Here is a 23,263-nt window from a genome sequence, read left to right as displayed (position 1 = left end):
GTTTCTGATGTTCATTCCTTGAAAGCTTCCCCCTCCTGACCATGCTGGTCCATGATTTGATCCTCAGGGACTTGCTGATTGCAAGTCAGAAGTACTTTGCTCGCAGCTGAAGGATTTTTAACAGAGGCACATTTTATTCGCAACATGGTATGGATGAGCCTACAAACCTTGGGGAGGTTAACAATCCCCAGTTCCCTCTTATTTCTACCTTGGTTCTGATACCCCTTCAATTGTCTTTTGGTTCCTGATCCTTCCTGGGGAGGATCTTAACCCTTCCAGTTCCCTCCCTGCCCCCCATGTCACAGCCAAAGCTCTGTCCTTTGGTTTATCATTTGTATGGACCATTTTTCTATGGTGTTTAAAATCAGTTCTATCTTCACTCCATCTCTTGGTATTTCCCAGGAGGATTGGCCAGAGAGGCTGGTAGAGTCACAGAATATCCTGAGTGGGAAGAGACTCACAAGAATCAACGAGCCTAACTCCTGTCCTTGCACAGGGCAGCCCCAGGAATCCCACCGTGTGCCTGAGAGTGTTTCCCAAACACTCCTTGAGCTCTGCCAGGCTTGGGACCGTGATCACTTCCCTGGGGAGTCTGTTCCAGTGCCCCGTGCAACCATCCAGTCTAATAATGGCCCCACTTCTAATAACGAAGTGACCTTACAACAGCAGCCCTTTGCACGGGTTGTGTTGGGGTGCAAACCCCTGTGATGCTGCCACAGGACCTCGTATCCGCAAAAAAGTGAGGCAGGAATTTTACTTGCTTGTGCTGGAACAGATGCTCGGGCAGCACAGGCAGGCGAAGTTTGCTCCATGGGCTGCTGGACCATGGCTCTGTAGGTGCCAGTACAGCCAGCCCGCCGTCCCCATCCCGGTGTCCCAGGGGTGCCGGGTCGCGGTTCCCGGTCCTTGCCGCCGCCCGGGATCGGGCGGAACGTTCGGCGCGGCCCTCGCGTTCCGGGGGGGAAGGAGCCGAGCGCGGACACCGGTGCCGCCATCATGGCGGTCTGAGGCGCGGCGGGTTCGGCGCCGGGAGCGGCGGGACGGGAGGCCGGGAGCGGAGAGGTAATGCTAGGGCTGGGAGAAGCCTTCCGGGAACGGGGTCGGCTGTAAGGGGCCCCCAGTAAATTACCCCTTGCGGCAGGGCTCGGTGGGGCCTGAGGGCTCTGCCAGGGGTCTGGGGGAGCGGCAGGGCCGGGAAAACCCCCGCCTTCCTGCTGCAGGGTCTGCGGGCCGTTTTCCGCCCTGAAATTCCCTGAGCTACCTTACAACGGCCTGACAGCGAGAGAAGCCCCTACTTGTGGTGTTGTAGCCTTTGGACAAGCTGCGTTGCAGTGTCTGCTGTATTTCAGTCACTTCTCACCGGGATAAGTCGGTTGTGGAAGCAGCGAGGTATTCCCTGTGACACGGGTGTGCACACAAGTTGCAATAGCACCGCAGTTGTCCGAGCGTTTACTTGGAAAGGGGCAGAGAGTTGGCATCCCTTTCCCACAGGGCAGGGATACGGCCAGCCAGTCTTTTGTAACCTCACGCGCCAGCGTGTGGTTTGATTACCTGTGAGGGAGGACAATAGAACTGTGAAATCGGAATCTCATTCCCGGCACGGTCAATCCATATTCTCTCGTGAGGAAATGGTCTTCTCTGTGAGCAGAGGGAGCAGCAGTGATGTGTTAGGCAGCCACACAGAAGGTTCTGTAGTGCAGGGATTTCTCGGTCAGAACTGAGGTGCTGTTCAGCCAGGCTGCCCGTGTACCTCTGATGGAAAGAACTCCAAAGAGACTTCAGGGGCTGAGGTATCTCTGTGTGGAGTGTTAAATGTTGCCCACTCCAGTTGAGACCGTTTGTACCTGCAGGTGTAATGGAACAGAATAAAGTGTATTTTTAGAAGTTGACTAATACAGGAAGCTGTGATGCCTTCACAAGCCTTAATTTGGTTAGGCCTGTTGAAACAGTGAAGCCCCTGTATGACTATGCTCCCCCCACAAGGGAGGATTTGGGCCCAGCCCATGTGGGTCACACAGAACCAGACAGATTCTCTGCTGTAGGGTTCTCTGGTGTTTGGTTTTCACCACCAGAATAAAGGTTATACTCTCTACTTGATAATTATCTCATACAAACATAGCACAAAACCTCCCTTATTTGCTGAGTTCTTTGTTTGGTTTCTGAATCTCATGCTTGGGAAGTTTTGTCTTAGTTGTTTGTAAACAAACTGATCATTTTGTGGAACTTGTTAATAAATAGTGGTTTACATTTCAAAAGCAACATGTTGGTGCTTGGAGACAGCATGCACACCAGAAATGTCAGGCAGCAGCCGAAGACAAAACTTCTTTACAGGGGCTTAAATAGAGCCTTTGTAGAAAGGGTATTTTTATCACTTAAGCTTTCCAGTTAACCCAAAACATTTGAACAGTACAGTTCAGACCAGGGAGCTGCTTACAGGCACTGGTTTGCCTTTTGGGCCCAGAAAGCAGTGGGAATTACAGATACACGCTGTATCAATAGCCAGAGTCAAAGGAAAAGGTGGGACGTGTGGGCATACTGTGTGCATCAGTCTTTCATAGGGAATTACATTAATTGCTGGTTTGGAACTGTGTAGTGAGGAAGGAGGAAGTCAGTCAGGTGTATCAATAAGCATCTTTATAAGCTGGCATTATTTGGCAACATCACTAGAAGGAAAAGTCTGAAATCAGCACAAAATCTAAATTCCTGTCCTATAAGAAGGGATCTGCAAGACCAGATTCTTTTAGGGAAACTGATCAGACAGAAATTTTGCTTAGAAATTCTGGAAGTCATTATTGCTCCTCAGCTAAGTCAGCAGTTGAACCTGCTGGTTTTCTGGCCTGCCCCCTGAATGCTGAAGAAAAGCCTGGCTCTGCTGACACTGAAATGTTTCCGTGCTGAGCACCTTCTGGTCCTCTTCCAGGCAGAACTCGGCAGAGGAGAAAGGATGTGTTAATATTCTGTTCTTTTTCTGACAGATTGAAAACTTAGAATGGCAGGAGAACAGAAGCCATCCTGCAATCTTCTAGAGCAGTTCATTTTACTAGCCAAAGGAACAAGTGGCTCAGCTCTGACTGCTCTTATAAATCAAGTTCTGGAAGCTCCTGGGGTTTATGTCTTTGGAGAGCTGTTGGAGTTAACAAATGTGAAAGAGGTAAGAGTTGAGTTTTTATTCTGATGCCCCTTCTGCACTACCAGCATAAGGGATTCCCAGAAGTTTCCACAGGAAGCCTGTAGGTGAAATTTCTGCACCAGGAGGGCCTGGTACAACTTACCTGGGTTGAGAGATGTTTTTGAGTAAGAGACTGGCCTTGCTTTTGCCTGTGTATGTTAGGTGTTAAAGAATAGCTATATAAAGCTTTGCTACCTTAAGGCAATTGCTAACACAGCAAAAACCTGGCAGCAGCACAGTAGCAGTTTTAAGAAGGCACTTTGACAGCCAACAAGGAAAGATCCCTTTCTACTTCTTTACTGTCCTGGAAAGCAGAACTTCAGTGCACTCCAAAGTATTTGTGAACAGATGTCTAGTGTATCAGGCCTGGGTGGTAACCAAATCCAAACCATTTCAAACCAAAGTGGAAAGTAAGTTCCAGAGCTTTTGCTGAGAATGCTTTGCCAGCCCTTGCCTGTATTACAATGAAGGAATCTAAGTTGAGTATCTCTGCAGGTGGAGTAACACAGTGTACAGCCAGTTTAACTTTCCAAACAGGCTCTTAAATATGCATAAAAGCACTGTGATGGTTATTCAACATCAAATCACAAGTACTGTTTTTTTCCTGGATTTTTGTGCAGCCAATGACATTAAAAAACCAGTCAATAAAAATCACTGCTTGGTGCTGCCGTTATTTCAGTGAAGTGTTGGCAAGCAAGAGAAGAACTGTTACCTTCAAATGCACTTGAGTTACAGTGTCCTAGCTTGCTTAGCTTTGAAGCTGTGGTGGCTCTGCAGATAAGCTGTCCTAGCTTTCACAGGATCCTTACCAGCTGGCCTTATAGGTTGTCAGCTGAAGTTAAGATTTGTTTTTTTTCTTTTACGTCCCAAGATGCCACATAAAGCAGTTGACAGTACAAACTGGAGTTAAGTTCCACTGCATAGAAATGGCTGGATCATCTTGACTCTAAAACTGCCTAATTTTCCTGCTCCTGAGGCCTTAGAAAGGGTCCAGCTTGTGATAGAATTGCTTTTCTGGGTGTTGCTTGTCCTGTGCAGACTTAAACCATTCTCTAGAGAAGGTGCTTATCAGGATTGTGTTGCCCATTTTATGTGACATTTCTTTTCTCCCCATCAGCTTGCTGAGGGGTCTAATGCTGCCTATTTCCAGCTGCTGAACCTGTTTGCATATGGAACGTACCGTGACTATGTAGGTAAGAGACTGCTGCCTGTTTGCAGAGTGTGGGACTGGGTTTTCCTTCAGGATTGTCAGAGGCAATTCTTTGCTTTCTTAGATGCCTGGTGTAGTGTGGCTGGGTGAAAGCATCCAGGAACAGAACTTGCTTAGGAGTAGAATTGTCTGTAGGGGTTTATGTGTGCTTTTTACTTGCTAAAAATGATAGGAAGGGTCAGAGACTCTGGGGTGCTACTGGTTTGGATGGGACTGCAGAGCTTGGTTGAATTGGTCTGCAGCAGAATTCATTGATGTTCACAGGCCACTTATCTCTGTAGAGGAAAATTTCAGACATCTCTGTGGAAATTTAGATTACACCAGTTATGGAAGCTGCAGAAAACTTAGATAAAATTGTTCTGCATTATTTATAAAAACCTATATGGTTTGTGAGATAACCTTTTATTTCATGACGGCATTGCTGAAACAAAGTGAGTAATTTCTTAGCTAGAATACGAGTTGAAATAATGAATTTTATACAGCTTTAGAAAGACTGTGTGTGAATCATCTTTGTATCTGTTGAAATGTGCTTTTATCTCCAGTGCTTATGCTTCCATTCTGCTACAATTTAATGCTTAATTTGTGGGTAGCAGCCTCATCCAGACCGTTACAGAGTGTGACAAATAATTCTGTCATAGTGCTGGTTCTCAGGGTGGTAGATGAGCTATCTAGTTCCTGTGAGGAGCAGTGGCATCTGCAAATGCAAGGACTGGAAATTCCAGTGTCTGTGGAGCAACATGAGCCTTATGAATTCTGTGACTGATTAGAGGATGTGCTTGCTGTCCATGGCACTTGTGTCACAGTGTGACAGCACAGTTCATTCTTCCTTTTTTAGTGAAGAAAGAGAAAGGGGGAAAAGCAGTCAAAATGTAGAGCATTGGATGAGGTGGGATAGATGGGAGAACGTGAGTAGCCATGAAACACTAATTTCCATTAAAGTAGATATTTTAAAGAGTTCCTTAGCTTTGGAGGACTGCCAGTTTTTCCCTTCTCTTTTTTAAATATTCATGAGGCCCAATGATATAATACAGTGATAGTGTGGCCATCTAGATTAATGATTTCTCCTCTCTTCCTCAGCTCGGTACTTTACACTTAAAATTCTTAAGATCTTCAGAGAAATAAAACCAGATGAATTTGCATCCACATCTGCAAAGGGCAAAGATTTTTTTTTTTCTGTCAGCTTGTTAATGAAATAAAATTTACTTGGTAGAAACAAAGCCATTGACCAACTGTTTTGGCTGGGCACCAGTTGTGAATTACTTTCTAATTCCAGAACCAGAATTACTAGCAGATAAGAATGGAATTGCCAAGTTGTTCTTAACTTTTCCCCTTCTCTCTCTGAGTGTGCGAGTTTGTCTGCAGCAGCAGCCTGCTCTGTTCACCAGCCAGCACCCACATCAGGAGGTGTTCAGTATTTCAGGGTGTAGTGTAGCATAACTAGCCTGAAGTTCTGCAGCCTGGATTATGTAATTTTCAAAGTAAAGTCCTGAATCCTACCTTTTTGACATTAACAGCAAACAAAGATAACCTGCCTGAATTAACAGTGACTCAGAAAAACAAGCTGAAACACTTGACGATCGTAAGCCTGGCTTCCCGAATGAAGGTAAAGTGTGTGGGGCTTGACAGCCGTTGTCTCTTGGTTTTGTTTTAAAAAATGGCATCCATTCCAGAGCATTGAAGTTGTATCAGACTGCATGGGTACTCACAAAAACATCCTGTGCTGGGAAAGTGCATGTAGGGTGCAGTGTTCTCTCCTGATGCATTTGGGATATTAACTTAGTGGACTTACATGGGTGAAGTGTGGGAATGTCTGAACTGACATGCAGATTGCTCAGGAAGGCCTGGGAAACCTCGTATGGCTTTTTTCACTGCTAGAGATGGAGAATAATTTTTTTAAACACTGATTTTTTGTTCTAGATAAAATTATGCAACACTCTTAATTTCTTCTACAATCCCATTTACCATTTTTCTTCTAGAATGTGCTACACCAAAGCTTCAGGAATTACCAAAGTTGTGTCAGAGTATTTCATAGCCTGGCAAGCATTTGTTCTGCCACGATCAGTCACTGCTGCACTTGCAGGTCAAAGTGTAGGATGCAATAAACAGTTGAGTCTACACCTTTTGAGATTTAGCCATTCATTTTTACTCTAGGACTGTTAACTTACTCTTGGTCTTGCTGTTTTTAGTGTATTCCCTATTCTGTGTTGCTGAAGGACCTGGATATGAGGAATCTGAGGGAGCTGGAAGATCTAATTATTGAAGCAGTTTACACAGATATTATCCAAGGGAAGTTGGATCAACGAAACCAGGTGTTAGAGGTGGATTTTTGTATCGGCAGAGACATTCAGAAGAAGGACATCAGTAACATTGTCAAAACGCTCCAGGAATGGTGAGGCAGTCACTCCACCCTCCCTGTTCCTTGTACATAGCTTGTCCTGTTTTTCCCCTGAGTTTCAAGTGCTGGCTCAATTTCACCACGTTCCATTAATCAGGAGTTTTATGCTATAAGTAGACACTTGAAGGAGTCTGTTGGGCAAGTTTTCCAAGATGCCATCTGGAATTCAATTTGTATTATGTATCAAGCCAAATGCTACCACATTGTGAGCTCCTGCTCTCACTGTAGCAGAACCCCAGTGAGAAGTTGAGGACTTTGCAGAAAGAGATGCCAAACTGGACTCATGGTTCTGTGGTGGGAGCTGCAGCACTTAATAATGAAGACAGAACTGTTACTTTTCAGCCTTTTTCACTGTGTGGGCAAATTTTAGAGAATCACAGCTCTTTGGATGGGATGTCTCTTCAAGTTTGAAGTTTCAGGTGGCTTGGTCTTCTCTTTGTTCCTGCAAATGCAGCCTCTCTGCAGCTATAGTGGAACTGTGGTATTATCTCTTTGTACCTTTGCCAGGAAGCTGTTTCTCATCTTTTTGTAGGATTCCCTTCCCACCTAAACAAATACCCCCATAGCCTGTGGAGCCCATGGCAGGTCCTGAGCTGACTGGGAATTGCTTCCTAGTTGCTATGGTAATGAGTGCATGAAAAGTAATTAAACTGCTGGGCAAATATGCTGTCCTGTGGTGGGGGCAGGTTTTTTTCTTCTCTGCTCAAACTCCCTCAGTCCCATCATGGTGGGAGGGCTCTGACAGCTTCCAGGACCTTGCAGCATTGTTTGGAAGGTAACAGTGAACCCACTGCCAATTCCCTTTTTGTCTTCTCCAGTTCTGAGTTCCATGCTGAGTGCTCTTGTAATTTGAACACTTAACAGGCAGGAGGATTATCTCAATATTACTTTTTTCTTTAATTTTAAAATTTTACATTTGAATAATCTGTTGTATCCTGTTTAAGCTGTAATTCTGATGGAAAAGGAGATGAAAGTGTATTGAACCTGCACTTATTATTTGATGGTAAGAGTAACACAGACTCTCTAGAGAATGCTGAGAAATGCATCAAGTACACAGCAAAGCTTCTTCTTGCCAGCTTTTTGCAACTCTAAGCAGGAAGTATAAATTTAATAATCTCTTAAACTTTTAGATGAATGTGACTTTTCAGATTGCCTGATTGAGCTGCTCCACAGAGAACTTGTAAACACTGTTTGACATCATTTGTATCTTGCAGGTGTGATGGCTGTGAAGCAGTTCTTTTAGGAATTGAGCAGCAAGTACTGAGAGCCAACCAGTACAAAGAGAACCACCACAGAACTCAGCAGCAGGTAGAGATGGAGGTGGGTACAGAATTATCTCAGGCCTCTGTGCTGTTGGATAAATGTTTGCTGAAGGAAATAATCTGGTAACGCCTGGTGGATGGTCACAGCTAGCAATCATGCAAATCAGGCATGGGGTAGAAGGAAAACACATCTGCTTCTGGGTGCTAGTAAGACCACAAATAACAGACATCCAGCGGAGTGGAACTTTTCTTCATGAATTTTTATAAATTTAGGCTAGGTGACTGCACTAGTTATGGTTTCCCATATTGATTCGTTAGGAAAACTGTGCTTTTACCACAGATCTTCATCGGAACTCTGTTTTCTTCATACAAGGCAGGCAGGAAGTAGAAAACACCTTCTGTTAAACGTGGAAGTGTAGTTAAAAATCTCTGGAGTCACAATTGCTTTTGCGGAAAGTGCCCGCGGCAGCTCCCCCGAGTCGGGCCGGGTCCTGGCGCGCTCCCGCCGTTAGGTGGCAGCACGAGCCCGCGGTCCAGCCCGGCCCTGCGCCCGAACCTCGGCTCCGGCCGCTGGGAAAGTGGGAATGGGCCTCCCGAGACACTGCGCCAGGGGTTATCATCCCTGCAGGTTTATGCTTGCATCTGCTTGGCGGCTTGATCGGCATCCATAGCACGTTTGATTTGCCAGATGCCTTTGGCTTGGAGTTGGTGCACCTGACTCCTAAACCTTGGGTGTTTTTTTTAAGGTTTGCTCACTGTATATGGGGTGAGCCCTGCAGAGTTCCAGGGGACTGAGGATGGTGCTTAGTGCTGTATCTCTCCTTTTCAGCCAGAGTAGCAGAAACATTACTGCTGCTTCCCACAAAATCAATTTCTGTTCCTGCTTCATAGCAAATACCTGTGTCTCAGGTATGTCATCTAGACTAAATGGCATTTTTCCTTTTTGAATTCTGTCCTGAGGGTAAATTTTCCTTTCTTCTTTCACTGTCTCCTTTCCCCTTCCTGCTTTTAGCTAAGAGAATGGTAGGATGGCTCCCTTCTGCACCAAGGCAGTAGTAGGTCCCTCCAGCCAGACAGAAGGGTGGTACAGTGTTGTACCATTATCTCTTAGGAAAAAAAGTAATTCCTGGTTATTCCAGACTGGAAATACTATTAGCTCTGTAAATGAGAATGAAACATTACCTTTCTTAAACTCAAATGCAGAGCATGTTATTGCTGGGAGAGTCTCTCTGATAATCTCCGCTCTTATACTCCAGGGGTTTTCCAATATGTTTATGATCAGAGTGTCTGCTGCAAGGGGAGGAAGAAGCAGGTGCTGATTCACTGTCTCTTCTTGGCCAGGTCACAAACATAAAGAAAACATTAAAAGCTACGGCCTCGTCGTCGGCACAGGAGATGGAACAGCAGCTGGTAGAGCGAGAGTGCCCTCCACACACAGAACAAAGGCAGCCCACAAAGAAGATGTCCAAAGTCAAAGGGCTGGTCTCCAGCCGTCACTAGAACATACCATCTAAATGTCATTCGGTCAGGAATGACAACAGGAGCAGCAGAAAAGACCTGCGTCTCCTTTTTCAGTGGGTTCTGGGCCAGTCCCTTCCTGGCTGGCAAGTAAAAGCCCTGTTTGAACAGCTCTCAGTTAGCAGCACCTGGCTAAGTTACACTGTGCAGCTCCTATGAGTTTTCACGGTGTCCCTGTTCTGGTCCTGTCGAGAGGGACTTTTAAAGAAAGGGACTAACCAAAAGGGGCAGGAAAAAAACAAAATATCTGTGGACTGTTTTGCTCCCTCCCAGCTAGTTCATTGCTGCTTAACCTTGAGGAAGCTGCTGTACTAAATCAAATCATGGGAGAGCTTCTATAGCAAGCATCTGAATCCCAGGGTTGAAGTGTGGCTACCAAAGCCAGGCTGGGAGTGAGTAAGCCATCAACACAGATCTTTTCATTCCCAAAGGGAGCACAGGAAGGTTTCTAGGCCAGGAACTGCTTTACATGGAAGCCTTCAGCCTTTCCACTACCCCTGTCTATTTTAAACTGGGGTGAAATTCATACTACCTCGCTCTGTGAAGATGAGTTCCAGTGCTGGGCTGTTTACTTATCTGTCTGTTTACTGCCCTTACTAAGCCCTTTAATCTCTCACAGATTTCAAGCACTGTTCTGCATCTCTGAGGCATCAGTACAATAAGGAGGAAGCAGGCTGCTCTTTCACACAGACCGTGCAGGTGGTTAGGGACGTGCTACAAACTATTCCTCCTGAATGTGATGTGACCTCCCACAGCTGCTTGTGAGTTGTTTCCCCCATTGATACCTTCAAAGGGTAATGCATTCGCTCTTCCTTGGATGCTGGCGACAGTGGGAGAGGAGCCTGTTTGGCATCGAGGCAGGCTGCTGGCCCAGGACCCACTGGCAGGGGTCGCAGCAGCATCCCCTTGCTGAAGCAATGGACTTGACGAGTCTTTCTGAATTTTGAACACTTTCAGGTTGTATTTTCCTCCCCTTTTTTTTTTTTTACATTGTTGTGATTCTAAAGCATTTCAGCCTTTGTTTTGTGGGTTTTTTTATTTGTTACAAACTAACTTCAGGTGGTTTGCACCTAGTTTGGTAAGGTGTGGTTTTTTTTTTTTTAAGGGGGAAGTATTGGAACAGCAATTCATAAAAGAGTACATTTTAGAAAAAAAATTAAAAATGCTGATTTAATGTCAGAGTCTGGAGTCTTGACTTCAAGGCTGTTTTAGGCTTGTTGTCCAATGGCACATGTTCACTTGAGCATTTATTTGATTCTTGGTGTATGTTGACCAAAGGTCTGACTGATCTCTCTGATGCATCTGGGAGACAGGGAAGCCTCTTCATATTTTGTTAGTAGTTCATCTTTGTCCACATTTGTGCAGAAGGATCTGTGGCAAAGCTGACAGCTAAGCCCTGTGTCCTGAGCCTAAACAGCTTTGATGCCTGGTTGTGGAAAGTTTGTGGTTGTGCTCTTAGGCCAATCTTCCTTTGCATCTAGCAGAGTGCTGCTTTGTAGTTCGGCCCTGCATTTCACTTCAGTAAAGAGAAGCTCTTTCCCTGAGCAGGCAGGGGAGCTGTTTAACCAGAGGACTGTGACAATGCTCCAGTCCTGCAAACAGCTGTCACCTGCATTTGCTCGTGCAATGCACGTGCCTTCCTCTTATTGCTACCAGGACTCTGCCGTCTGCCTGTTTGCAGTCCTCAGTCACAGGACTTGCTCACTTTTGAAAGTAAATCCCTGTCCTTTTCTTCTGCAGTGCAGGCACACCAGTTTTTAATCTGGAGAGGAAGATCTAAATGCCTTCCCTCCAGCTTCCTCTGGGTCAAGTCCCAGAAACTTCTGATTCTTTACCAGCTCCCTCTCCCCCTAGAAATGCAGCAAGGATATTAAGTGGATAAGCCCAGAGCATGAAGCCTTCACCAGTAACTCAAGGGAACTGCTTCCCAAGCAGTGGCAGTATTAGCTCCTGTTTCAGCATCTCCCAGTGTTCAGCTGACAACTTCTCGGGAGGTGCAAGTGGACCTTGTGTCCCTAAGACTGTGTGATGGAGATGGACTGGGTCTGTTTCTGGCTTGCTGCATGGACAGCTTCAATGTGCTGGTCATCTAGTTCCTCACTGGATTTGACTAGTGAGGAGAGGCTCTTTGGTTCTCTTTCCTTTCCATTTTTAATCAGTCCTGCAAGGTAGCAGCAGGAATACAAATGCCTTTGGGAATCATTCTAGCTCCTCATCAAGCTGCAGTCTGCTGGGGAAGTAGATGTAAGTTTGGCACCCTTGGTGTTTATTCCCTGCCAGTTACAGGAGTCACATTAATTTGCTGAAGCTTCTTTAGTGGTTGAAAGTTTTTGAGTTTGTTCTTATGTTTTTGCTGTTCTCAAAGCCTGGCTGGGGGTGAGTATCTTATTTACGCTTTGGTTCACATTGCCTTTGATCAGCAAAGCAGCAAGGGAGGAAATAGCACTTTGAATGAAGAGCTGTCCCATGTCTGATGGTGACAGAGGACAGAGAAAGGACTGGGGTATTGGAGGGGGTGGAGCGGTTTGCACGTTTGGCTTTCCTGGTGTGTCAGCGAAGGGCTTGGTGCTGCAAAAGGAGGGGGACGTCTGCAATGAGCCCAGGCTGAGATGAGTCATTAACAAATGACATGCACAGAGTACCTGGGGGAGGCAAACAGCTCTGCAGCAGCTGGTTAATGAATCTGGCTTGAAGGAAGGAGTTAGAAGCTATTCCAGGAATGAAGCAGAAGGCAGAGTTGTTAACAGGCAAGGATTCAGGAGGTGCTGTGTTGTTTGAGAAGGACAGCAGATACAGACTGCATTGACACCCTGCAACTAGAGGAAGGGCAGCGACTCAGAGCAGAGTTGTGCGAATTAGGGGCTGAATTTGGGCAGTTTCAAGTGGGGAGTGCCCAGGGAGCTGAACTGCTATGGGGACAAGAGGGAGGTGGAAGCAGAGGCAGATTTGATGTAAACTCCTGTGGATTGCCTGTGCCTGCTGGAGGCAGCTAACATAGCTTGTCTGAGCACTGCTGGATGCTGCTCCCTGAAGCAGGGAGAGCATCCTGCCCTGCTCTGGTTTATGGCAGCAATGGGATGCTCCAGCTGCAGCTCGCTCCAACATTCAGCAGGACAGACTTTGAGCTATTGAACTTCTGTTTGCCTTTTCCACCCAGAGGGATGGAAACTGCTTTCCCTCTGCTCTTCAAGGCTTTATTGCCTAGCTTTGTGTTCTGCAGCTTCACTTGTACTATTGCTTGTTTAATATGGAATTGAGCACTGAGCTGGAAAATGGAAGAGAGGATCTCAGCTGATTGCAGTGCTGGTAAGCTGCCCTAGCCCTAAAGCTGTGCCTCATGCTAACAAATGTCCCTGGCATTCCTGCCGAGACTCGATTGATACCAGCTAACATCAGGCAATTCTGGAACATGATAAAGCAGTGCTGATGTCAGTCTTTAACAGAGAGAAAAAAAGTTTTGGGTTGAAATCTCTTCTTTTACTTCCTTCCTCACCTTCTTAGCTAAGTTGAATGCTAATTTGCACTTGTGTTGGGAGCAGGAGGGAAAATCAGTGATGCTGGCATACCCTTCTGTCTTCAGATTTGAGACCTGTCCTGCAATCAATCTTGTGCAGACTTAGGAAATCCCATGGATGCTTGTGGAGCTGCTCTCAGGCTTGCAGGTCTCTCTCCATGGATCATGTACAGGAGTAGGACCTGCAGAGCTGCTTTCCACAGTGAAGCTGGGGAAAGTGAAACTTCTGTTCCTTACAGAAGACAGTAGTGGAAAAAAATGGCCATTTTCCCAGCCCTGCAAAGTGAATTTTGCTGAACATCTTTCAGTTCCTGAAAAAATATAAAAGGATGCAGACCCCAGAGGGTGTTTTTTGTTTTAGTGTTCTTATCCTATGAGGACAAAATGCATTGGTCCACTTGTGTGAAGCAGACTTGTGTTTATTCATTGCAGGGAAGACAGAAGAAACAGTGCCCTTATCTTTGATAGCTGTATTAGAGCATAAATCACATGGGTAAACCAGACTTTTCCTGAACTTTCAGTTCTGTACAGGTTTACATGAGTTCAGCTAAGCTAGAAACCACACAAAGCCCATCCCTGCACAGTAAAACAGTCCAAACTTGTGCATTTATGGGGCTGTTGGTGCTGGGGATTGTTATTTTTGGTCTAAGCCTGTTGCAAACTGCAATGCAGAAAAACAACCTTGCTCGTTATTATTCTAAATAATGGGGAAATGGAGAAATCTAAGAGCCTGCCCCACAAATACAATAGACCAGAAAGCCCCATCTTGGGCACCTGGTCACAAAGTTTCTTGTTTTTTTTCCACCCCACTAAGTCCTCTATAACACCTGATCTAATGCAAGGGAACTAAAACCTAAATCTGCATAGCATATTTTTGTGTAATCAGAGAGAGAGTAACCCAAGGGCATCAAGAAAGGTAAATTAAAGTTTAGAGAGATCTCAGGTCCTACCTGTATCCTCAACCTTAATTAAGGCATTCTTAATATGGAATTTTAGCCTGACAGACTGATTGAATTTCTCAGCAGAGTTTTTAGGAATATGTCATTGTTTCATTCTGCTCCATGACAAAGACCTGTGTCTCTCAGGGACTGTTGGCATTTTGCTGATAGTTCCTCAAGTTTGGCCCTCCCACAGAGCTCCCAGATGTAAGTGATTGTATGCTGTAAAGAGAATGTGTGTTTCCTGGCCTGGGCTGACCCTGCCTCTCAGCATACCTGTGGTGCTACTCCCCTGTACGATTGGTCAGCCAGGCAAAGGAATGGGCAGAGTTCATTCAGACTTTACTCCCTGTCTATGAATCCACAGGCACGGATACTTCTTTGTGAAGTGTGTACATCTCATGACATGCCCCACTGCAAATTGCCTGAGTGTGGTAGCTGTGACCACAGTTTTTTCTTGTTGGTAAGAAAAGATGTCCCTGCTCTAGTGATCGTGCATACATCCATATTGGAAATTCCAGGCAGTAATGGGATGCCACAAGATCATTTAACAGTCCTGAAATACGTATTTCCCCACAGAGCACAAAAGAATTTGTGCCAATAGTCCTTCCTTGCTCTAATTCTAGTAGAAGATGAGACACACTTCCACACCTGCAGATCTCCAAAGAGCTTTTGGAATATCTGTATCACTAAGGTGTATTTGAAATGCCCTAATCACACATGATACCTCTGTGTTTCCAGAAGACCTGATTGTGGTGGGTAAGCAAAGCCTTGCTCCACCAGGGATCAGCCTCTTTGTGAGTATTTGGAGCTTGTCTGACCATAGGCTATATTTTCATGGGTATGAGGTTTGGAAGTAGTGCTATCTCAGCCTCCAGACTCTTCCCAAAGATGTTTATCTCACCCACCCTCATGTTTCACTGTCTAATGATTAGCACAGTCCTAAGGCTGCCTGTGCTGATGCAGTTAAGTAATGTCTCGGTGTTCCACTGTCACGTTCACAGCTGTTAGAGAGCATCAGTTCCTTCAGGATCACCTGCCAGCTGTGATGCTGTACCTTTTATATCACGACTCTGAGATGACACCTCTCCTTGCTGGCAGACAAGCCAGGTGTGTAGGCATTGCTCCTCAGAGCTGTTCTGCATCTCAGGAGGCGCAGGCTGAAGCCTGGTTTAGCCTAAAGGAAATCAAGGACAAAGACAGTGTTGTAAATAAGGGGCAAAGCACAAAGCTGTGTCCTCTTCTAGCTCTGCTGCAGCTGCAGAGAGCAACCTTGGACAGATCAGTTGCTCTGCAGATGCATTTCTCAGGGCAGCCTTGCTCCTGCCTGCTGACTGTGACAGGGTTTTGGTTTCCTGGGCAGAGGTTGGTTATGGATGGAGTGGAAGTCGTGCGTGTATGGTAGGGGGGGAAAACTTACACCTCTAAAGCCTTTCCAGAAATCATCTTTTAAGTAGCATACCCTTCTTTTCCCTTGATGCAGATAAGGTGGTCCACTGTGGGACTATCAGCCTGGAGTATTATGGGTAATATACTGAGTTAATTATGGAGGGGGCAGGAAAAATAGCCTGTGCAGTTTTCAACAATATCAAAGGGATGGTACATAATGATTTTCCTATTAGCTCTTTTCCCATCCTGCCAGAGTCGATGCAGAAGTGTCATTTACAAAGGCAGTTTGCAACTCATTACCCTGGATTTTCACTGTAGTTCTGCTCCAGAGAGCGTGGGCTTTTGCCGTGTGCCCCAACCTAATGAATTGCCTGCTTTGGTTAGTGCTGCCATCCCTCCTGACAAGGTTAGTTGCTGACTGACAGGAATGAGCCTGAATTAAATTGCCTTCTTGTTTTTAACTCACGTTTGTGTCAGGTGTAGGCTCCCTCTGGAAGTTGCCCTGTGATCCCTTCCCTTTGTTTTTCTGCATTCTGAGGGAAGTAGCCCATGCTTGGAGAAGTCCTGGAGCAAGTGGTAGGGGTATGTGTGTTGCTGCCCCTGGCAGTCCTTGCTCTGTGCCTCAAGTCCCTTTCCAGATGGAAAATTCCTTTGCTCTCCTGCTCTGGGACTCTGGGCTTCTCTTTTTCTTCATTGCTTTGGGATTTCCTGTCACCTGAGCTGGGCTTTGTATCCCTTCAGCAATAAGTACCTCGGAAAAGTTGCATGAATGGTACCTGGGAAAAACATGCAATATGGGCTGGGGGAGCAGAACTGTTTTCCCACACATTAGAAGGCAACAGTGTCCCTGTTGTGAGTGCTCCAAGGTCTGCTCCAGTCTGTTTGGGCTTTCCCAGGTATTTGTACTACAGCACTGGAGGAAGCTCTTTGTCCTTTCTCACTAGAGAGCTGTGTGCTTTTCCAGGCTAGGGGCCTATGTCTCAACTACTGCTAGGAATTGCTCCTGGAGAGGAGAAATCAAGGCTGTTTCTATGTCATGTCACAAGTCTTCCTATTTGAAAACTGAATTGGCTACTGCTCATTCAGCTGGTGGTGCAGGAAATGTGTAGGTCTCATGAGTGCTCATTTGACCTGAGTAAGGACAGGGGACCCTGGGACTCCTGCTCCTCTCACTTCCAGGTGTGTGTACACACCTCTGCTAAAGGCCATTGTCTGAGACTGTGGTTGAGATATCCGATGCCACCTCCTGAGGCTCCACCTTGCGTCCAGAACAAATGTTGTTCACTTATGCTGTCTGGGGCTGGGATGTGGCAGAGGCATTTTCCAGGGTTGGCCATGGATCCTTTCGTGGGATGTTGTGAGGATCTGACCTAGCTGGCCCACGGGGGAGGCAGTGATGCGAGATGAATTTGTTTTTGCTACACAAGATGCCTCTTTGCCTCTTAGTTTCCTGTGGCCCTTCTTTCTTGCTGCCCTTGTTTTCTACTGAGCCCCTGTCAGGGAGACCCAGTTGTGGCCGTTTTGGGTGATTCCTGTTTTCTAATGAGGCATTTCAGATTCCCATTCTTGCTTGTCCAATGAAGCAGGAAAGTGCTCATCAGTGCTTTGAGAACTGACCTCTGCTGCAGTGCCACTCTCTGCCTGTCAGACCCACTGGTCTGGCTGTGCCATGGTGGGGCTGAGGTTGAGTGGATCTGAGCTTTCTTAAGTGTTCTTTCACCCCTGAGTGCTGCCTTCTCTCTTGCACATCAGCTCCACCACGCATGGGCACGATATTCTCATCCTGTTGGTGGGAATCCACATCCTGAGAGACAGGGTGGTTTATCCCTGGTCAGACCAGAACCAGCAAAGCGAGGAACCAAGCTGTTTTCCTCTCCCTCTGCACCAGGAGCTCTAGCTCTGATTGCTCTTCTCTGCCAAGTTAATGGTCTTTTGCCATACAGCTTTGCCCTTTTCCTTGGGCTTGCTCTTTGCCACAAAGCCCGGTGGATGGAAGGGACCCATGCTGTGGGCTCCTTCTCTCGGACAATGCTGCCAAGGAGAAACAGGGATCCAAACTGTACCCCAGGCTGTGATCTTCTATGTCCCAACTTTATCTCAGGTTCTGCCTCACTTGGGTGGTCACATTGTGTGGATTGAATTCCTGAGACTGAGTCACTGCTGCTGTGTTGAGGACAACCCCTCTGTGACCAGGCAGGTGGTTTTATTTCAGCTCTGGCTTGCAGCAAAAAGCCAAAACTGGAAGAATTGTCCCCATCTTGATCCCAGCTTGTCACTCTGTCATGACCACTACTCTGGCTTCATGCTCAAGGATGAGGACCCTGAATGGGACCTGCAGCACCACCTTCTTACACCTCTGGCTGTGCAAGGTCTGCACAGTAAGCGATTCCTTATTGTCCTTTAGGCTTCCTGGGTGACAGCAGACAATCCCCTCTAACGGGCATCTCTTTAGGAGCTCCTGATAGAGCCCCTCCTTCCCTCTAAAGATGTGTGAAGCTGGAAGGGCAACCTTCACAGGTATGTTTGTTTTACAGAGCCCTGACAGTGGGTTGTCATTCCCTATGGGAGCTGCCACTTGCCCATCCTGCCTCCTTCCCTGCCAGGGTCTTGATTTTGTTCCCCATAGGCAACATCTTACATGGTCCATCAGCTGCTGCTCCCCGTCCAGCTGGACCCCGTGGGCACTGTGAGGTGGGTATCTGTCTCTGACTGAGGCCATGCTCATGCAAGGTCGGAAACATCCTCTACACACTCCTAACCTGATGATTAAGCTGTTGGGTGTCCAGATGGATCCTCTTATTCTGTGTACCCGGTGTTCTGTCAGAGCTGGGGTGAGTCTGGCTGGAGGTTTCTATGGTTTCCTGGTGGTTGCTAAGGAAAAGGGTCGCTTTGCCTCTGGGTCTTGGTGACTTTCTCTTTGCCCTGTCCTAGGCACTCGAGCCCAGCAGAACATAATGCTCGTTGTTTCCCAGCCCACTACACTACAATGGCCAGGGCATAATTTGTGACTCCTGTCACGGCTGGGCTGGACGCCTGCCGCTGTCTTTTTTTCTAAGGCCTCTTTGAAGAATGAGACCAAAGAGCCTTCAAGCAGGACTTTGTGTGTTTACTGCACTCTCCGCCCCCTTGCTTGCTGCTTCCTTTAGAGCTCCGAGTCATTTTAACAATTTATTTCATGCACTTTACATAGCAAGAAGCTGTAGCAACAGCTGTGTCCATGAATCCTTACCAGCCAGCTCTTGGTATATTTTGGTCTGTCTACATATTGTCCCTGGCTCAGATAAATAAATCTCTGCTGGAGGAAGGGACTTTACATCTTAGTGGCAAAGGGCTGGCAAATGGGAATATCAGCAAGGCACTTAGTGGGCTGCTGGATCCTGGAATAGCAGTACCTCCAGCACAAAGCTCTGCTCCACCAGCGCAGCCAGGGGCCAGATCCAGCACGGGCTCTTTGTTGCTGTCAGCAGGGACGGCATCTCCATCCAGCACCAGTGGTAGAACTGTAGTCATGGGCTGAAGCTTTGGACTAGAAGTGGTTAAACACCTCTCAGAGAGATGCTGCCCTTGTCACAATGCTGTCGATCCAGGGCTTGGCTGTTAACCATGGTGGGCTCATTTCCACGGGTGCCCATTTGGGATCTGGGCATAGATGTGCTGCCTGAGGCCGTGTGCTCTCGCAGGGGGCTCAGCTGGGGTCTGCAGAGTCTCGCAGCACCATGCAGGATTCAGTCCATCAGAGCATCACAGCATTGGGCACAAGTTTACTTTTGCATATGGGATCAAAGCTTAAAATATCAGCTGGCCTTTCTCTCACTCCTGACTTTTCTAAAACATCTGAACAATTTCTTCTTTAGCTCTGTTAAAATCAATCACTTTAAATTGTATGTGAATTTGATAAATAAAGACAGGTTACAAAATGCCACACGGAATGATTTTTTTTTTAAGTTTTTCAACTACTTAGGACAAAAAATGTTACAATACTTGACTTTTCATTTAGTTACATAAATAATTTTTTATAAATATCTCTTTATAAACAATATATAAATAGCTTTACAACATAAATACATTTATGCATGACATGAATTTACAAACAGCAATGTTAACGCAGCTGGCTTCATCAGTCTCTTGGAAAAGCACTGTCCCTTGTCTTGGTGAGTGTTTGTATATATAATATATATAAGATAGAGAGCACTTGTTAAAAAAATAACAAAACCAAAACAGTTGGTGCCATGACTCCTCGTACCAAAAAGAAAAACACAGCCACATCTTTTGTCCATTCAAAGGGGATCTCTGCTTCTCTAGGTATTGCCTGGGGGATGGCCGTGCCTGGCCATGCGTGGTTGGAAAAAGTGGACTACAGATTCAAAGCCCTGCGAGGAACAAGAACAAAGTGCCCATTAGTGCTTGCCATGCAGCACCCCTTACCCATCCCCAGACAAAATCCCTGCCAAAGTAACCATAGCCTGGGGCTGGGGGACGCTGGACTCTGCAGAAGCCATCCCTGAGCTTTTTGCTTGTGCTAAAGCAAGCAAGAAGTGCAACCTTTGCCTTCTGGCTGTTGTTTGGGGGAGAGGTTGAGGAAAGCTGCTGCTCCTCCTGCCCTTGTGTCTATTGGGTGGTTTTTTCTTGTTCCGATGGGTTTAGTGAGAGTGAATGGGTATGACCTGCCTACATAGGATATGTGTGTTCCTCTTGGAGCCCTGAGCTGGCAATACTTGGCAATCCTGAGTCTCTAAATGACAGGAGAGAGAAACAACACCCATCACTCCAGGCCAGGCCGTAGACCAGCACTGGCATCCTGTAGGTACTTTTGGGTTGTGCTATTCCCATCATTCTGCAGAGAAGCAGGATGCTGGATCCAGTCCCCTCTGAGCCCAGTTATGTTACTACAGGGCCAGGCATGTCCCTGTGAGTGGGGCAGTGCTGTGCCATGGGAAGAACAGCAAAAGGACTGGGCTGCAGTGGTAAGTGCTTCCCAAAGTCTGAGTTCATCTGTGTGTGTCCTGCTGGCAGGATCAGGCCAGAAAGGTGTCTCACTGTCTCCAGCACCTGCAGGGAGACCTGGCAGGAGAGGTACTGTCATTTTTTCCCAAACCCATCACTTTGGGGAAGTGACACTCCTTCACCCATTGTGCTACACAGTAGCTGTGAAGCACCGTGGGAAGAACTTCTCCCAGCTTCCCATAACTTGCTCAGATACAAAGCTGCAGTTAGGAAATGGCTACTCCTGGCTGTCACCACACCTAGAAGGCACCTGGGGAACTTACATATTGTTTTTCCTTAAATTAAAAGCACTGGAGCATGGCTAAGACAGGAGCCTCACTAACTCTTCAACTGCAGGCACACAGGGTACCCTGCCCCACTAATACTTATCCATAGGTCACCTATGTGTATCAAGCACAGGGGGAAACTGGAAACATGGGGCTGCACTGGAGCTCCTCCTGCATCCTCCCCGGAGCCTACGGGTCTACCTCAAATTAGGGGGAATCCAGTTTGAGCTGCTGCAGGAGCAGCTGGGGTCTCTGACCCTTCTGCAGGGCAAGGCAGCAGAAGGGCCGGTGGATTCCAGACGGAAATGTAATAGGGCCAACTTCGGGATCCTCCTCTTTGCCCGCCAGCAAAGCCGGGAGTTGCGAGGCTCAGCGGGATGAACACCTGCAGTCCCGACCGCTGGCATCTCGCGTTCGCAGGGCAGCGCATCTTCCGCATGCCCCGCGGTACCGGAGCGCAGCCCCCCGCTCCATCCCGGCCCCAGCCCGGCCCGGCCCCAGTCCGGCCCCATCCCGGCCCGGCCGCGCACTCACCGCCAGGGGTCCCTCAGCATCCGAGGCCGCTCATGGCGCCGATGCGATCCAGCTTGAGCCCGAAGCAGCCCTTGCCCAGGCCCTTCTTGTGGAGGCCCTTGTGGCGGCGGCCCGGCGGGTCCTGCAGCAGCCGCGCCCAGCCCGCCCGCGGCCGCACCTCGGCCCGCGCCTCCCGCGCCTCCCGCGGGCCCGAGCCGCCGCCGCCGCCGCCGCTCCGCTCCTTCTCCCGCTCTTTCTCCCGCTCCGCCGCCTCGGGCGGACCCGCTGCCGCCGCTGCCGCCGCCGCTGCCGCTGCTGCCGACCCGCGGGAGGCCTGTGGGGAGCAGAGGGTCAGAGCGCCGCCGTCCCCAGCGATCCCCATCAGTGTTGGACATCCCCCGAAAGGGACGCGCAGAGGGGTCGCTGGATCCCCTCTACGATGCAAACTCGCTGTTTGGTCTGTGTCCGGCAGTGCAGTCCACCATCCAGCGGCTGTGCCCAGGGCATCTTCTTCCCGTCCCTAAATCTGTGCTCCCTTCCCTGGGGTCAGAGCATTCCCCTGACCCACACCATAGCGATGTCTTCCTGCCCCGGTCAATGCATATCCACACCGCCCCTCCAAAGGGCTGGTGGTGCTGCATCCCTCAGCTGTGCTGCTGTCACTATCCTGTCCCGTCCTCCCTACCACCCATAATCTGAAGGGGTCTGAAAGCTGGCAGGTTCTTTCCTTTCAGACCGCTTCGGTCACTTCATCCCTCACCAGTTTACAGACCTCTTCAGATTATGGGGAGGGGTCCTGCCCCACAGCTCCCCCTGCACCCCTGTCTTGCAGTGTTCCCAGCAGTGGTGGGGAGATCAGGGTTCCTCCTCCCTGTTGCTCCCTCCCCTAGTTAATGCTCTCTGTGTCCTCCCAATCCTCCGATTCTGACCCACAATTAGAGGGACACACCTCCTTCCTCACTGTCCCCATCTCCCAGGCCGCCCATCTCTCTCCCTGCTCAGCGCTGCTGCCCACCAAGCCCTGGAAATGTCCATCCTCATTCATTTTCCTAACATCCCCCTGTATCAACACTTTTTCTTCAGCCTGCACCCCAGTGCCTTACAGAGGTACCACAACTCCCATCCCACTGCTGTCCTGGGGCTCTCCTCAGACCGTGTCCCCATCTCTGTGCCCAGACCTTGGGGCAGTGCCAAACCAGTGTCCGTGGCCTCGGGCACATCACTACTCCTCAGCATCTCGGGACAACCCGGTCCCTGGGACCCTCTCATTTGGGGCGCCCCTTCCCCTTGGGACACGCGGGGAAGGGGCACACAGCTCCGGTTCGGTCAGGACTGCCTGGAGGGCTCCGGTCTCGCACCCTGTCCCACCGTGCACCTGCTGCCTGCCCCGCTCCCGCTCCGGCTCTGCTCCCCCTCCCCCGTGCCCGGCACAGAGGGGACCCCAGGGTGACTGCCACCCTCCCCTGCCCCGATCCCGCGGGCTATGGGGCACACGGCTTCCCATTCCAGCCTCTGGTTTGGGGTTGATGTCCCCGGACGTTTGGGACAGCCTGGAGAAGCGGGGAGTCCCCCTTGCAATCTCCATGCGGAGAGAAGAACCCCTCTTTGCACTGAGTCTGGCACCCCACAGTCACCCCACGTCTCCCCCTGTGCCATCAGGGCTCTGAGAGGGACTGGGAGAGGAGGAAGAGCCGGAGAAAGCTCCAGCCGTACCTTCTGTGGGAGATGAGACGCCGGCTTCGCCTCCAGCCTGACCGAGAGCAGCGCGAGTAAAAGTCCACCAGCCAGCAAGGGTGAGATCTGCATCCTGCGGGGGGGGGGCGAGGGGCAGCGGGGAGCCGAGGGCAGCCCCGGGGAGAGGACGGGACCGACGGGAGTCAAAGTTCAGAGAGGAGCCCCGAGGTCCCTCCTGCCGCCTGCGAACTGCCGAGCGAGTGAACTTGGGTTGCTTTCTGCTTCATTCATTTTATAACCCAACCTGCTTGGTGATGTCATCTAAATACTCAGGTCCAACCCGGTCTGCTCTCCACAATAGCAGGAATTTAAAGGGGGAAGGGTGGGGGGTGGTATCCCCTCTCCCCTGGC

At 48.5% G+C, this 23,263-nt stretch overlaps 2 protein-coding genes across 2 annotated transcripts; one reads left to right on the top strand and one right to left on the bottom strand.

The window, feature by feature from the left end:
* Window positions 1-993: 993 nt before the first annotated feature.
* Window positions 994-10,728, top strand: COPS7B (COP9 signalosome subunit 7B). Its single transcript, XM_062498863.1, has 7 exons — window positions 994-1,062; window positions 2,976-3,151; window positions 4,287-4,362; window positions 5,894-5,982; window positions 6,566-6,768; window positions 7,989-8,094; window positions 9,378-10,728. Exons 2-7 carry the CDS (start codon window positions 2,990-2,992, stop codon window positions 9,534-9,536), a joined length of 795 nt encoding a protein of 264 aa, XP_062354847.1. The 5' UTR covers window positions 994-1,062; window positions 2,976-2,989; the 3' UTR covers window positions 9,537-10,728.
* A 10,484-nt stretch (window positions 10,729-21,212) lies between these two features.
* On the bottom strand, window positions 21,213-22,984 carry NPPC (natriuretic peptide C). Its single transcript, XM_062498868.1, has 2 exons — window positions 22,892-22,984; window positions 21,213-21,512 (listed from the first exon to the last, which is right to left on the bottom strand). Exons 1-2 carry the CDS (start codon window positions 22,982-22,984, stop codon window positions 21,213-21,215), a joined length of 393 nt encoding a protein of 130 aa, XP_062354852.1.
* Between the last annotated feature and the right edge of the window lie 279 nt (window positions 22,985-23,263).

This window comes from Cinclus cinclus, chromosome 10, assembly GCF_963662255.1.
Source record: "Cinclus cinclus chromosome 10, bCinCin1.1, whole genome shotgun sequence".
Taxonomy (NCBI): Eukaryota; Metazoa; Chordata; class Aves; order Passeriformes; family Cinclidae; genus Cinclus; species Cinclus cinclus.
Note: the sequence above shows the minus strand (reverse complement) of the source record. Positions and strands in the feature narration are given on the sequence as shown.

Bases quoted from the DNA above. Each gene is read 5' to 3' on its own strand.
- COPS7B (XM_062498863.1), top strand. From the start codon at position 2,990: ATGGCAGGAGAACAGAAGCCATCCTGCAATCTTCTAGAGCAGTTCATT. The intron at 3,152-4,286 runs GTAAGAGTTGAG...TCTCCCCATCAG, and splicing joins AGTTAACAAATGTGAAAGAG to CTTGCTGAGGGGTCTAATGC. The intron at 8,095-9,377 runs GTGGGTACAGAA...CTTCTTGGCCAG, and splicing joins AGCAGCAGGTAGAGATGGAG to GTCACAAACATAAAGAAAAC.
- NPPC (XM_062498868.1), bottom strand. From the start codon at position 22,984: ATGCAGATCTCACCCTTGCTGGCTGGTGGACTTTTACTCGCGCTGCTC. The intron at 21,513-22,891 runs GTACGGCTGGAG...TGCTCCCCACAG, and splicing joins CGTCTCATCTCCCACAGAAG to GCCTCCCGCGGGTCGGCAGC.